At 40.0% G+C, this 16,527-nt stretch overlaps 1 protein-coding gene across 1 annotated transcript in view; it reads right to left on the bottom strand.

Moving 5' to 3' along the window:
- Positions 1 to 16,527, bottom strand: part of BAZ2B (bromodomain adjacent to zinc finger domain 2B) — a 3,835,724-nt gene that overhangs the window by 1,463,005 nt on the left and 2,356,192 nt on the right. Inside the window, exon 24 of the mRNA XM_044074749.1 lies at positions 8,791 to 9,045. Within this exon, the coding sequence (XP_043930684.1) occupies positions 8,791 to 9,045 (255 nt within the window). The remainder of the gene's footprint in view (positions 1 to 8,790; positions 9,046 to 16,527) is intronic.

Raw genomic sequence — 16,527 nt, 5'->3', positions numbered from 1 at the left:
TTATGGTTCCCAGTTTACAGTAACCTGCGAACTTGGTTAGCCATAATCCTCCTGTGTTTGCCTGTACTTCTGAGAAGTATATGCCGAACAGTAGGAGTCCCAGGACCGAGCCTTGTGAGACACCACTTGTGACTGGTTTAGAGTTGGACCTGGAGCCCGCTATTCTTACCGTGTTAGTTCTGTCTATAAGCCAGTTGGCAACCCATCTCATGACGTAGGGGTTTATGTTCAGGCAGGTGAGTTTTTCCATAATTCCAGAGTGGAGAATGGTGTCAAAAGCCTTGGCGAGGTCAAGGTAGGCTGTGTGAACTACCTTCCCCTCATCTATGGCCTTGGTGACTGTCTCAAAGAAGTCAACCAGGTTTAGTAGGCATGATCTGCCCTTAACAAAGCCGAACTGGGTCAGGTCAAGTGTTTGGAGGTTCTCAATGTCTTTGTTAATGAGTTCCATGATGATGCGCTCCATAGCCTTGCAGACCAGGCTAGTCAGGCTTATGGGGCGATAGTTACCAGGGTCAGTTGTGTCCCCTCCTTTGTGGAGCAGAATAACCGTTGCTGTGCGCCGTTCTATGGGCACGTAGCCTGTGGAGAGGCTAAGGTTGAACAGTGTGTACAGGTGTGGGGTTAGTTCGTGCAAGATGCAGCCTGGGACACCATCAGGCCCCATTGACGCTGTGCTTTTGGCTTTTGAAAGGGTTGTTTTCACCTGTGCATCTGTGACTTCCAGGACACTACACTCCATTCATTTGGGCTTATCTGAAGCACTGTTCTTGGGTGCTGAACTTGCTTCCAGATCTGCTGTCTCACCTGTCTGGTCAGCCTTACTGAGACTTAAAAGCCCTGAAATTAACTACAGGGCACCACCAATTCCAGTGATGGTCAGAGATGACAGGCTTTCTGCTTCCATTACCCATCTCTTATCCTCCTTGGGGGGAAAAAAATCACCAAAAAAGTTTACAGAAGCAAAAGGAAGAAATTTTCCATTTGGGCATTATTCAAGGGCTTGGATCCCTTTTCAGCACCTTTAACATCTCTACTGACTTTTTGACAGGAATATTTCGGGAAGGTGCTAGCATTTCTGTCATTAAGGTACCGCTAGAAGCAGCATCTAACTTCATGTGGGAATAAACCAGAGCTCTATTTCTTGCTTGAAACTTTCTAACACCTTTTTGAATGGAACACTCCTCCTCAGTTCAACTCTGGGGGATCCAGTTCCTTCCTGGGACCTAACGTTACTTATTCAAGCTTGTACTAAACCATCTTTCAGCACATTTGGCAGAACTAAAATTTCTGTCTTGGAAGACTATTTTCCTTGTGGCCATTACACCAGCTAAGAGAATTTCTGAGTTGCAGCCATTATCTTGTAAGCCTCCTTGTTTGAGCTTTCATAAGGGCAGGGTGCCTCTTTGAAATAATCCAAATGTTCTTCCAAAAGTGGCTTAAGAAGCTGCTTTTTTAACCAGTCCATTAACTTACCAGTATTCTTTCGACATTTTTCTAATAAACGAGAATATAGTATGCCTTTGCTGGATGCTTATTGCCATTTGAGGATGTCCTTCTATTCACATGTTGCAGTATTCATAACCTTTGGGGTTATCTTCCACTCAGCAATCCGAATGTCCAGCAAATATACAAAAGCGTTAGTCACTGTGAAGTATGTGGGACGTCTGACGTTGGCTGTAGGGTGCGTGGGCCATAAAAGTGACATCTGCACATACCTTCACCAGAACCTCTCTGCCGCCGGACAAATGTCAGCTCATCCTGCCGTCTATGCTGTTGGATCCTTTGAGTTAACAATAAGTAGTCGTTGGGGCCTTTTTTCTTATTATTTTGGTCACTGCATGCCTGCTCAGGTTCATGTTATCCAGGAATGGAAAGTGTAGGTGCAGGCATCAGATCCCCCATAAGGATCCCCACGGCATATGCAGTAAAATCCCAATTTAATGATAAAAAACAGCTATGGCAGTGTTAAATCAGTAGTAAATATCATACACATGAAGACAAAAAGTGCAAAACTGCAACACCAGAACTTCAAAGTGAAGCAGACAAGCAACAGAAACAAGAGGCCCAATGTTTAACTGATACCACAAAACTTCACTTTCAGTACAAGTCACAGAATACATTAGAAAAGACCAGTAACTGTTTAAAAGCAGTAGTAAGTACACAAATACAATAGTAAGTTACAATTCTGAAATTAATTAGCAGTACTAAATGGCAAGAATATTAAAATAAAAAGTTAACTTACAAACACATTTTATATATGTTCACATACATACATAAAAATCATAGCCACTTACCTACTAAGTTACTCTGCTATATCTAACACCTAGCTATTGCACTCCACCTCTAAAAGACTAGTCTAAATTAGGGAGCAAAGCTACCCGTGCAGAAGCAGCCAAGAAAACTCTTTCACTGGTCAGACCTAGATTCAAACTTGCATTAGAGAAAAAGCTCAAGAACAGTGCCCTCCATATGGAACCAACTACCTGCAGGCCTTAAAAACAAACTTGAAACTGGCAGCATTCAAAACGCATCTTAGACAGCATTTGCAAAATGAGTCTAGATGCACATGCATTGAAGACACTGGTTAAATATTTGCAGCTCATTACGGCAGACAGTCTAGAATTTATTCACCCTAACTCTGTATGTTGTAAATGCAGTAGAGAGTTAATTATCCAAATTAATTGGGACCTAGGGTAGTTCAGACAATCAAACATGCGTTAAACCGGATTAAAAAACTTCTAAAATCTTGTTTTTTTTCCTGCAAGCAGGGAATACACTTTTCAACCACTGAGTGATTCCAGTGGCCAATTAAGAATATTTTTCACACACGAGCAGGCTACACGTACAATTGAATACATATAACGTTTACATATTCAGACTTTATGATTTTTCTTACCCGAAAACTTTGGAAGGCTGCGTTCAGATAACTGATGTTCGGATAATCGAACCTCTACTGTATAGAAACTATTGTCTCCATGTAAATACACTACTGCAATACCCAATACTGTAAACTGAATAGTATTACTATTATCTATCTACTCTGTTACTTTACTACCATTTCGCTCTGCATCAGTCATGTACTTCACTGATTTGTTATACTTTACATACTAAGTCTATGCACTTGTAATGTGTATTACTGTACTGCACATATTGAATTACTTACCAGGTTACAGCTGAAAAGGATCAATACACCAGTTTACTTACCTGCTTATCAAATTGCAAAAAGATAGGAGCCTTGGCAGGATCTGGAATCTTTATGTTTCAAACTTTGAAAATTCCTCCCCTTTCCAGTGAATTGCATATTCATATAAGTTAGCTCATTGTACTTACTGAGAACAACCTCACATGTTGTGTATACATACTAATGCTTTTACATCACTAATGCCCTGTAAGTGAATGCATTTAATTTTTTTTCATATATATGTAAATGTTTATAATCTATAATTACCTTGTAATTGTATGCATATTGTTATTTCACGTATATGTAATCTTTAATTTTCTATTATATAGGTTCATAGGTAAGTACTAGGCTAATGGCCCTGGGGCCTATATAAGCCTAGCCAAAAAAGCTCCCTGGCTTTCGCCACACAAGAAAATTATTTTCCTGTGCCCCTGTCAAGCAGTGCCACAGAAGTGATCCCTGGGGTGAGTTTTCTACTTCCCATCCAGCCGTCAAGATTTTTCTTAAAGAGGGCCAGTGAGGAACTTATCTCCCCGGGCCTCTGCTGAAAAAGGACTTGTGTCTTGTTAGACTTTCCTGGTAAACAAATGTAAAATAAATAAATAAAATAATCTTGTAACCACTGGATATCAAGGTAGAAAAAGGGTATCAGAATGTATGGAACAAAGGATCATTTATCACTAAGTAGAGCCTGCAGAAGGGCAGAGGAAGGTGAGGACTGGAGCAGGGTTATGAAGACATTGAAAAGGCTTTGTGAGAAAACCTGTCAATCAAGAGCTTGCTCTTGTGGAGCAGGAGAAACATGCCTTGCCTTTAATTTTTTTCTTTATAGGAGTTTCCATGAGATATGAGATGGAAGATGGAAGGGCCTGACGTCGGCCTATATTCCACTACATCAGTAAGCACATCCTCATGCACAGTGATTTGGGTGACGCTGAGTGGACCCTCGGAAATAATGAACCATGGTTCCCCCTTTTCGCCTGAGTTGGACACCTGCACGCCCCTCACAGACATGCTGGTAGAGTCCTTCAGGGCTTCCCCTGTGGTACCCACCAAAGGGACATCCACCGAATCAGGTACGGCCTCCGAGCCTACATCGGCCCAGAAGAGAGGACGCAACTGGAAGATCAGGACGAGGTTTCTTGGTCTTTTTCACTTGGTGCTTGTCCAAAGGACCCAATGTCACCTCCAACTCTCATGCCAGACGCTTAGGGCATCGGTTCTCTAAGTAAAGCTCGAGTGAAGCTGAATGGCTCCTAAGAGTTTTCGGGATGAATGACTTAAAGTTAGTGCAAGTGGTATGATCGTGATCTGGGCCTAGACAGAACAAGCAGAGTTTCTAGGCATCTTTATGTGGAATCTGCCTTCCACACTGATACTTGCCCTTCCTAGCTGACATGAAATCACCCAACAAACAAGCAGTAGCAACAAAGAATTTAAGAATGAAAAAACCCCAACAGGGAACTTATCTGAACCAAGGTTCACAACAATCTTGCCACAATATTGTACCTTGCAGCATACAGGTTCACTGCCATGAGTGCATCACACCCAGCAGCAAGATGTGCAATTGTTTTCAATTCTTTTTTTTTTTTTTTTTTTTTTTACAGAACTGACATTTGTCATTTTCTCAGATATGTTCAATGGACTTTGTAAAACAAAGTGTAAGTAGTCCACTATGCCAGGTTGCTGCTATTAACCTTTTGGCCTCTGGCTTCAACTCACCTCTCTTTAATCATTCCCGAGTCTGATCCAGATCAACGTGAAGTTGTTCCAGGAGATCACTACACTTGTCATTATATTTACATTTTTTTCACGTTTCTTTCCTTATCATCTGATCCATCTCCTTAAATTCTTTTTTTTTTTGGCAGATTCAGTTGCTGTCTGATTTCTACTTCTGGTTTGATTTCCATGCCCGTTTGCCACCTGAATGCTTCTGCTAAACTAAGCAGAGAAGAGTTACTCTCCTCATGCTGTAAAACTTTCACTACGTTTGGATCTGATGAGGTCAATAGATATGTATGCAGTCTCATGACTGCAGATCTATACATGTAATCAGTTTCGATGAGGCCAATAGTCCCTTCACAGTGCAGAATATATAATCTTGGTATACACCGATTTTTTATCATTTGATAGGCGTGAAGCATTTTTCTTGTACTTCTATTCAACTGATACAGGGCCAATCAATCACACAAAAACTGCAAATTAAAACAATGAGCAAACTGGTTTATAGCCTGGACTCTATTCCTAGATGTCAAAGTTTATTTTCTGGGAGCCAAATTGCAAGCAAGACCTAATTTAAGTAAACAGCTTAATGGGTTAAGGGCAAAACAATGGCAGTGAAAAAGAATCATCCTGGAATATCCCCCCTTTGAATTTTTATCTCCAGGATAATAATTTGCCCTTTGTCATAACGTAACTGCAGAGTGGTCTGCCACTGTTTCATGGTCACTGTAATGTAACTGATCAATGTAGAATGTATCTCATACATCTGTAAGCACTCCTTTATTCATAAATGTGGGTTATGGTCAAATGCTTTTCTGTAATCTATCCATGCCATACTTAGATTCTTCCCCTTTTTACAATTCTCCATTATGGCACTACTTAGTGATAAATGATCCTTTGTTCCATACATTCTGATACCCTTTTTCTATGGTAATAACTGAGTTTTCTTCTAAATGTCTATACGCTCTGTCTACATCAATTCCAGTATACAGTTTGTACATCATCATATAGCAAGTTATTGGTCTACAGTTTTTAGGATGGTTTACTCTTAAGAAGGAGTATCGCTTTTCCTGTTGTTAACCAGACTTGTGTCTGTTCAGGGTGCACATGTAAGTAGTTCTTACTCAGGGCTAAATCTTTGGGTAAAGATGTCAATACTTCTAGCCAAACGTTAGGTACTGCATTTGGGCTTGGGGATTTCCATTTATGAGCATTTCTTAATTCTGTTTCAGTTTCTCTGGTTGTTACTTCATCTCATTTTATATCCTGCTCATTTGAACTATTTACTGTTTCTTTTAATTATTCTATCCATTCAGTATCTTTGTTATGTTCCACTAGGTTTTCATAAATATTTCTCCAAAACGTGTTTATTTCCTTTTTTTTTTTGGTGGTATTATTTTTCCTTTTACTTTGTTTCCCAGATATATATATAAATATATATATATATATATATATATATATATATATATATACACACATACATACATAAAACTTTTTTGTGTCGTCAATGAACTGTTTATTTTGTACTTTTCCTTCAGATTTATCAGCATGTCTTTTAAGTTTTCCTGCCTTTGCTGATATCTTCAGTTTATTATTTGCAATATCATATGATAGATTCTGGTCTGTTCTGATAGTGTGCAATGCTTTTATCATGTCTACGTATTTTTATTAATCTGTTCCCTCTTCTATATTCTTTTAACAGTGACACTTCTTGCCCTAATTGCTTTATATCTTCCTCTATTCAATGCTTCCATAAAGGCAGTCTGTTTCTTCTCCTCCTTCCCCTTACTGCTATGTATTTTTATGGTTAAAACTATTTGTTATTACTTTAGCTGCACAGTAACATATCCTACTTCTTACTTCTATTACATAATATGAAATTCTTTTAAGAGTCTTGATTATTCTGTTCATCTGTTTTATCAGATTCTAACATTCTGGATCTTAATTACTTTATGCAATTTATTTCTTTCATTGGTCTTAACATGTCTATCCATCTCTTTTAAATCAAGCAACTCTTTCTTTCAATAATTTTCTTCTAAACAGAGCACATTATTCACTAGTCTGTTTCCTGCAGGCATTCTAGAGAAAGTTTCAGAATGTCTTCCTGTGATATCCTCTTCAACTGCATTGGCCCATCACTCCACACTACCTATGAGCCTATAAGGTCTGCAGACTGGTAGAGTAGGGCACTACCATAGTGAAATAGTTAATGTCCACTGAAATACTGAAAAGAGGACACTGAACAAACCAACCTAGAGAAGGGAGACCTGCGGGAAGTCTGCCTATCTCATTATCAGATAAACAGGACAAACTTCAGTGTCTAGGTGTTTAAGAAGGTTGAGACTAATCTATGAACCTACTTTATGAACCTATTATCTGAAACTGAATAACTGGTTAGTGGTCAGAAATCACCACAAAATACATCACAGCCAGATAAGATCATTCTGTACACTTCCTTCCAGATTTAACCATGGTTTGCTGAAAATCAGTAGATAATAAAGGAGGAAGTTCTCCTGCTCAGGTCCTATCCTTATCCAAGTCACTTTAAAATCAATAAATATAGTGATATCTAAAGGTCTGATTATCAGAACTCTCAAAAATACTGCACTATATTAACCAAATGCTAAAAAAAACCTCCCCTTAGGGTGGTAATTTCTAACAGAAAATTATACATTTTTTTTTAAATTTAGTACTCTTGATAGCTCAAGACTGACCGAACTGCAACTGTTAAGACAAAGAACCAAAATACAAGAAACCACAGCCAAATTCAACAACCCTTCAAATCTACTCAATGATAAAGATTATCCAAGATACACACAACTTATCTCAAAAGGTACAAAAAATAAATGCTCTGACCTTAAATGAAGGAATTTGAATGAAATGCTGTAATTTTCAAGAAATGGATCATTCTAAAGGTACTGAACAGCCTTGAGCCTTTTTCCAGTGATACTAGCTGCATGGCTGGCAAGGGAAATCTGAGCAGTATTGCTAAGGCAAGTGCACTGCGTAGGAATGGAGCGGTGCTACAGCCTGGGAATGTTCTTGCTGCTGAACTGACACGTGCCTGTGGCCAAGTCCTACATTTTGAACAAGATGGACTGAACCACCTGAGATTACTTTTTATATGATGGGAAAAATACTGCAGAAAAGAAAAAAAAGTTGACAAAATTCTATTCAGAGTCAACCAACTGGGATTAGATGTTGCAACCTCCTCCTCTCCTGAAGGTTTGATGCAAGTGATGGCAAACCTTTAAGGCTCGGCGTGTCAAAAATTCGGAAAATGGATATCTTGACTCTGCAGGTGTGTCACCCCCCCCCCCAAAACAAAAGATAAACAATTTTTTCCATATTCATTTATTAAAAAAAAAAAAAAACAGCCCAATCGTGTGCTGCTATGCATTATAAAAGTAAAAGAAAAATCAGTGACTTAAAATAGAGAAAATGATATGCGCACTGATAATTGGTCTTAAAACAGTGCACCAAAAAATTACCCTACTTTTAATGGTAATTTTGAATTGAATTGAAAAAATATGGAGCAAATTGCATTTGACTTGATTAACATAAATTAATGACTTTTTTGTTGCTGATTTTTAAAAGATAAGTGCAGGGTCACATATTTCTTGTATTTTTGTTCATTCAGTTTATTTGGTAACTGGGGTGTTGGTGAACACTGGTGTGTCACCTTTGACACACGTGTCATAGGTTTGCCATCACAGATTAGAGGAAGTAGCCGTTTCCTAACTACAGACCCAGAAATAATGACTACTGCAATCTTATTTGCAAAACATTACTCTGTATCAAATATCAAAATAAAATAAAAAAAAAAAACAAGAACCAAACAATGAAAACTGTGAATTTCATGCAAAAGTTAGCATCACTCTTACCTTGCATCCAGCTGGTAGACCTGGATCACAAACCGTTAAAGAAAGTAACCTCACTAATAAGTCCTGGACCTCTCCCATACTGTCTCCTAAATTTAATAGTCCTTCCTGAAGAATCGTGAAACTGGGAATATCTACATTGATATCAAAGTCAAGAACTTTGCCAAAATTGCAAAGGAACTGCATCACCATCAGTATGTCTGCAAATGTACTTCCTGTAAGGATAAGGCCTGGAATACGAGAGAATTCTGGTAAAGGCTGGAAGAGAAGAAAACATGATAAGAATTAAGCAGTCACCACTGCTTGCACCTTCCTGTACAAACCCAACAATTATCACCCTGCAGTTTTCACTTCCAGTTCCTTCAAATGGAAAAAAAATAGACTTACAAAACAAGTATGTACCATAGATACTAAAACTGTAATTATTACCACATGCAAGAAAGAATTTCAATACCAAGTAACATAGCAACATTCAGGAAAATGACAAAGCATGAAGTGATACTGTAATCACAAATTCTCTGTACAACAATTTTTCTTCATTTGAGTATATATAACATTCAGGAGCAGTAAATATGTTAAGTTTTTTCATGTTACTTACTTCATAGTTTAAAAATAAACATTTAAGACTGTTAAATGCAAGACTAGTATCACTGACTCTGATGTTTCACAAGGATGTAGGGTATTTTAAACACCATTCACATCAACAATGTAGCTTCATCAAAACATGTAGTTTCATCAAATCCCCACAGCTGAAAATGCCAACATCTAAAACATTTTTTAATAATTTGTTAAAAAAAGGTCGATCACCCACACTCTTGTCACAACTTGGTGTAAGGGAAAGGGTTAGTTTGTTTTTGCTTTCTTGCATTTTATATTGTTTTGCTGCCTTCTTCTATTTTGCATATTGTGAATTATTTTCTTTACATTATGTTTTACTTGCATTCTACTTTTAATTGCATATTTAAACTAGAAAAGAGACCACAGCTGCGTCTCTTGTAAGTCGCATAGAAATTAAACTTTTCACCACCTTCTCCACCCAGGTGGTGTTCTGGTTTTAAACTCAGCTGTCTTTCTAGTTGCCTTACCCTTATGTTAATTTGGCCACATCATCTCCTTCCCTCTGCCTCTTTCACTGGCTATTGTGAGTAAACACAAAACTATCATTTTGTAAAATCACTCTCCTTTAGCTATTTAAATTTATTGGCCATCCCACTGTATTCCATAAAACCAGAATACAAAGTGCCCACCTCCTTCCAATCTATCTTGCTTTAAAATTAGTGGCTCCCCACTTAGATAGCTGAAGCTCAAGTTAGCCCCTTCCTTTATATCTAACTACTTAGTGCACACTGCAGCTCTTAGGATATTAACCAATTTTTCCATCTTACCTTTAACATCTGCAACATCTACTCCAAGAACACCAATTACTGGAGAGCCCACATTCTGCCTCTCAGTAGTCATCATAGGATTAGTGCTTCTGTTCTGCTCCTGGTGAGAAAAGCAGCACAGGAAATTTTCCTGGAGACTGTTGATTACTAGAAAGCCTAATAATTGCTTCATTGGTGCCAGCTTGGAAAACAAGCACTGCCCCCAGCGTTGCAAACCAGCTACTCCTGACATAACTTTATATTCTCATTCCAATTGTCTAATCAATAATAAAAAGGGTCTGCTGCCACTGATATCAACTTTCCCACTATCTCTGTTACCAGCTTGGTGGATATGGGCATCCTGAAGCAATGTAGAAATTGTCTCAAGTTTACTGACAACCAGTTAATTCTCACACAAACTGATATGGCATGTGAGAGATGTATTTACACAATGTCACTGGAGTCAAAGCTCTCGCATAAAAGTACTCCTAATATCAATAAGAATGTTAGCACACATGCTTCACCCATCACACACAATTCAGAGCAGACACATAGACTCACATAAGCTGAGGCACTTAAATGGAACCTTCCTAAACACCAAAGACCTCCTACACAAAATACATATAAAAAATACCCTCAGCAGTCCTGAATGCTCTCTTTCAAATCAACACATACAGACATATCTCACAGAGCCTCTACCTGTAAGCCCGTAACGCAAGCCACCACACAATCCAACATTCTGGTCATTTGAGACTCTATTGTGAGACACACTGATGTCTCTCTTCCTAGGATGAATAAGGAGAAAGTCACAGTAAGTTGCTTATCAGGGGCCAGGATCCGCCACATTACGCACGCACTCAGGTCATTGGACCACAAGTACTAGTATGAGTCAGTTATAGTGCATGTGGGTATAAATGACATGAGACTTACCTCCCTAGACTATATGATGAGAGACATCATGGAGCTCTTGGAATGTATGTCCCAGGCTGGTAAGATCCTAGCACTGAGCAGCATTTAACCTTCTCCAAGGATCATGTACAATACGAACAAAAAATGTCTGACTTTAATAACTGGCTTGGTTTCTGGTCTCATTCTAAGGGGATGCAATACTTGTCAACATTCAAGGAGATGTCAAAAGACCATGCTGCTTTGCCAAGGATGGTCTGAACATCTCCCCTCTAGGCTTTCCAATATTAGCTAAAATATTGTCCTACCCCACAGTGTCTTTTTAGGCAATGCCAAACTAAAAGTACTTCCAACACAGCAAATCAAAACCAAGAAAACGGGTTCAGGCACCTAGGCAGTGAGACATTTCCCTGTGGTACATTTGATTGGGGACACATGGCTGAAGTGACATTTAGCTTCAGAGAAATATAGCGGTTTCCAAATTCCCTGTGGGCAAAGAGAAGCACACACTGCCATGCCTACAGCTTTAATAACCAAATGCATAGGGACAGAAGGCGTAATGAGTGTTGTGCTCCGTTTGCAGTACATACATATGTGACTACAACATGTAGAAGTGTGCTACAGTGTGGAGGAAATCCTGCAGGCTACTTTAGTCACATTTATGGTCCAGTATGTGTTTTAGGTAATGTTTCCTAGACACTGTGAAGGGGGTAGTGGCCCACACACACTGATTGCAAAGGCACTGCCCATTGTGCACTGCATTTTTACTGCCACTGATATGCCCTCTGGCCAGCCTGCTGCTGATGCCTGCCATACTGCCTGCTGTCTGATGTTGCCTTGGGGACCATGGACATTATTTTCCCCCTGTGCATTTGGTTATTGAAGTTGCAGGCATGGCAACACATTCTTCTCTTTGCCCAAAGGGAATTTGCAAACAGCCATATTTCTCTACAGCTGAATGTCACTTCAGCCATGTGTCCCCAGTCAAATGTACCACAGGGAAATGTCTCACTGCCTAGGTGCCTGAACCCCAAGAAAACTTAAAGGTGTTGCTAGGAGTCTAAACCCAAAAAAATCCACTTGCTAGAAGCTCTGTTTATGCTAGGGAATGCTGACATCTATGTGGTCATTGAGACATGGTATAAAGCCATGGAAAACACACAAACACTACCAGGTTATAATGCCTAGAAAACCAACCACAATGTGCTTTAATGTAAGAACAGCTGTAAAAGTATGACAAGCAGAGGAAATTTGCCAGAAAGCACTATTAGCTAGATGAAGCTGTTATTGAAGGAGAACACCATTCAGTGTAACAAAATGGAAAATCTATTAGCTACATGAACTAGGTGACAAAAAAGTGCAATAGCAGCTGTTTTAATTAAGCTGCAATTTAATGCAAAAAGAAGTGGCAAAAGTGCAAAAACACAGAGAAAAACACTTAAATTAACTAGAATGTGGAGCAATCAAACTGACTGTTCAGAAACAAAGCCAGCAAGTTTAATTGAAACTGTAAAACTGTTTAGGTACAATAAACAACATAACGTTAAAAAATACACATCTAAAAAAGTCTTGGCATCAGTCATCTGTACAGACATCCCTGATACCTATTTTCATTTAAATGCACAGTTACATTTCTGCAAATACACTAAGCAGGGTCCCCAGGTAACCTCACCCCCCCCCCATATCCTATCTCCTCCACTACCCTTACAAGTACACAAAGTACCCCAGCTAAAGTTCAGGATATGAACACTGCAGCACATGCTAAAGGATCACCAGCCACTCTCATTTTACTTAGACACAGAAAACAAAAGTTATGTACTCACTATAACAATTCATCTGTGTTGCCTGTTTATGTCCTTCCTCAATTAATGGGTCTTTAGATCTGACCTCTGATCAGACTGCAGCCACTACAGAGTTTAGATCTAAAGCTCAGGCTCTTCCCCTTACTCATAATCCCTTCCTGCCTCCAACATTATCTCAAACAGAATTTGCCCCATAACCTACAAAGGACAAATGACCTTATACTGAAAGATCAGAGCCTATATAAATAGACCCAGGAGACAAGCAGTACAGGTGTACTAGAAACCCAAATACTAAATGACTCCAAAGAAGTCATGGGAGGGATAAGGAGGGAGGAAAATTGAGGAAAGATGGAAGCAGGCAACACAGATCTGTTATTACAGGGAGTACACAACTTTCGTATCTGATGATATCTTTTCCATCCATTCCTCAATGAATGGGACAGAGTCCTGGACTAATAAAAACCCTCGTGTGGTCACATGAAAGGATATTCCAGAGGACAGCTAAACCAGAAGTAGCCCTATCTCTAGACAGCAAATCCAATTTATAATGTGAAAATAAGTTATGAACATTTGGCCAAACAACTGCAGTGCAAATATCAATGGACACCCTTGAAAAGAAGGCTGAAGAGGAAGCCACAGATCTGGTGGAATAAGCGTTGACTGATGTGAATAAAGTCAATCACTTCTCTCTGTATACGCAGGAAATACAGTCAGATAGCCATCTAGATAGTCACCTTATAGACTTCCCTGTCCCATTTTAGCTGTTGAAAAGGAGACAAACTGATCAGATTTCCTGATTTTCTTTGTATGGTAAAGGAAGGAAACAGAGCTGATGATGCACATCCAGCAAGTGCAGGATATACCCTTTTATTTGTAAAATTTGGAAAGAAAACTGACAGATTTGTAGACTGATTCAATGAAGCCTCTGTTGCTACCTTAGGAACAAAGGACAGATTAGTCTCCAAGGACACCATATCCTTAAGAAAAACTATATAAGGAGGTTTGAAAGAAATGGCCTGAAAGTTCAGATATTCTCCTAGCTGATGTGACTGCCACCAAAAACACTGTTTTCCAAGACAAAAATTTGAAGTTTACCTTGGCTGCAAGTCCAAAGGGAGATCTAGTTAGGGTTTGCAACAAAATGATGATGCCCCAAGGAGTGGTAGGATCCTGTAGAAGGTGCCTGAGAAGAAAAGTGCCTCTTAGGAAAGCTTTGGACAATCTAAGAGGTGACAGAAGACTGATCATCACCAACATGAAAACCTGAAATAGCAGCTAACTGGACTTTGACAGTGGAGTAACTTGGCCCCACTTTGTAAAAGGGAAACCAGAAAATCTAAACAGCTGGATGGGGAGCCAAAAAATGATCCAATATTTTTTTAGGAGGCGCAAACAGAATCTTTTTCCACTTGCTTTTGTAAATTTTTTTAGTAGATGGTCTTTAGGATGAAGTAAGAATTTGGATTACTAGTGAAGAAAGCCTGGACTGTCTAACCATCACTGGAAGTGGAAAAAAACAAGCGGTCAACTTGAGAGCCTGGATACCTGGGTGAGGGAGAAGATCCTGGCTAGGATCTAGCTCCCAAAGAGGGTCTATCAGATAAGGCTGGACGAAAGAAATCCACACTGGTCGAGGCGAGAAAAGGGTAATGATGACAACCATGATCTTTCTCTCTGATGCTTTATGCAAAAACTTCAGAATAAGAGAGGTAGGAGGAAAGATGCACAGGAGCTGGTGTTGGGGGGGTGACAAATGTGGGTCAGAGAAGCCCTCGGTGAATCTGCCTCCTGGGGGATCAGGGCAAAGTACCTGCTGCCCTTTCTGTTGTGAAGGGAGGCAAAGAGATCGCAGCACAGTCAACCCCAGCAACAGAAAATCTGTCTGCCATCATCAGACTGAGGGACCACTTATGAAGCAGAAGGACAGACCTGCTTAACCTGCCCAGTAGAACACTGGATTTCCCTAGGATGTATGCTGCTATCAGAAAGCAGTCGGAAGACATCGCCCATTGTCAAAATCTCACTGCTTCTTTACATAACGGGTAAGAACACGTTGCCCACGTTTGTTTATGATCCAGACTACCAATATTTTGTCTGTCTGAATAGATATCACTCCTAGAGGGAGGAAGTTCTGAAAGGCCTGCAATTCTAAGTCGACTGCACTCATTTCTAGAATATTGATATGAAGGCTGGCCTTAGAGGGGTCCATGTGCCTCTCTTTCTCATATAATGCTGCCCCATACCCTGGGGTGAGAGGTATGTGTGGTCACTGAGGCCTTGGAAGAATGTGGAACAAACAACCATGTGATACCACCATATGCACATTCTACACATTTGTTAGGCATACATGGAAACCCACTGGCTGATGTCTGATGAACCACTGCATCCCAAATTTCCACTACAGTACTCTCATGTAGTACCCAGCAAGAGGAACCAGCATAATGGAAGCAGCCATCAATCCTAGCAGTCAAAGAATCAGTACCACTAGTGGCATCTGGCAGGAGAGGACCTCTAATGCCTGACTGTGGATGGCAATCAGTCTGTTCTCTGGGAGTCTAGCTATCTGGCATGTCATGTCCAGGGTGCATGCCTAAAAATTCTACTGTCTGGACCAGAAGAGACTTGGACTAATCTAAGATCACTGCGATGCCCAGTTGGAAGCAAAGGTGGGTCAAGGAGTCGATGGAATGAATGAGAAAATTTCTGATGGGACAGAAATGAGCACCCAGAACTCCTGCAGTATGAGATGAACTGCAACCACTGCCATACACTTGGTGAACACCAGAGGCTGTGGTGAGATCAAAGGTCAGGGCCCTAAAATGAAAATTAATGGCTTGGAGAAACCTTCTTGAGCGGTCCATGTTAATGAAGTCTGTCCAACCTAATGAGGCAGAACGCATCCTGAAGGTCTAGTGAACACATTCAACTATTCTTTCTCAACAATGGAAGAATGGATTTGTATCATGGCCATAGGGAACTTAGTCTGTCTGACATATTGACGGAGATGGCTGAGGTCTCTGTTCGTTTTTGGCAACAAAATGAATCCCGAGTAAAATCTGGATACATGTTGGTCTGGTGCGACCTCTTGTATGAATCGCTTGTCCAGCAGCATTTTTATTTCTATAACTGCTGCTTGTTTTGGGAGGGTGGAACATTTTGTTGCTTTTTTTAATGGTAGAGGGTGGAAAAGAAATGGAATAGCCTCTGGTTATGACCTTCTGCACACACTTGTCTCAGATGATGGATGTCTACGGTTCTTCGCAGAAAGTTCCCAGGAAGCCTTGGTTTTGCGGTTCATCTTTGTTGCGGGGTAGACATCCACCATTACAATTCCCCCCTGGTGTGTGTGTGTGTGATTATCTTCAGAAGCTTTGGGACAACCCTTCAGATTTCCAGAACCACGGCTTTTTGCCACCTTCTGTTTCCTACAGAAAGACCTCTGGAGGGGCAGAGAACCATATCCCCACTGCAGAAAGGATATTCAAATCTTGCCTGCTTCTGGAGAGTGTATCTTTGTCTTTCGGCCCAAAGAGTGTTGAGCTATCATAAGAGGCATTGACAAAGGACATCTTAAAGTGCTCCACAAACTCATACAAGGGGATCCAGGCATGCCTCCTTATGGTAATGTCAGTACCTGTGGCTCTCGAAGGGCCCTCTGTCACAATAGA

This window comes from Protopterus annectens, chromosome 6.part0 (assembly GCF_019279795.1).
Source record: "Protopterus annectens isolate FY-2018-M chromosome 6.part0, PAN1.0, whole genome shotgun sequence".
NCBI classification, from domain to species: Eukaryota; Metazoa; Chordata; order Ceratodontiformes; family Protopteridae; genus Protopterus; species Protopterus annectens.
Note: the sequence above shows the minus strand (reverse complement) of the source record. Positions and strands in the feature narration are given on the sequence as shown.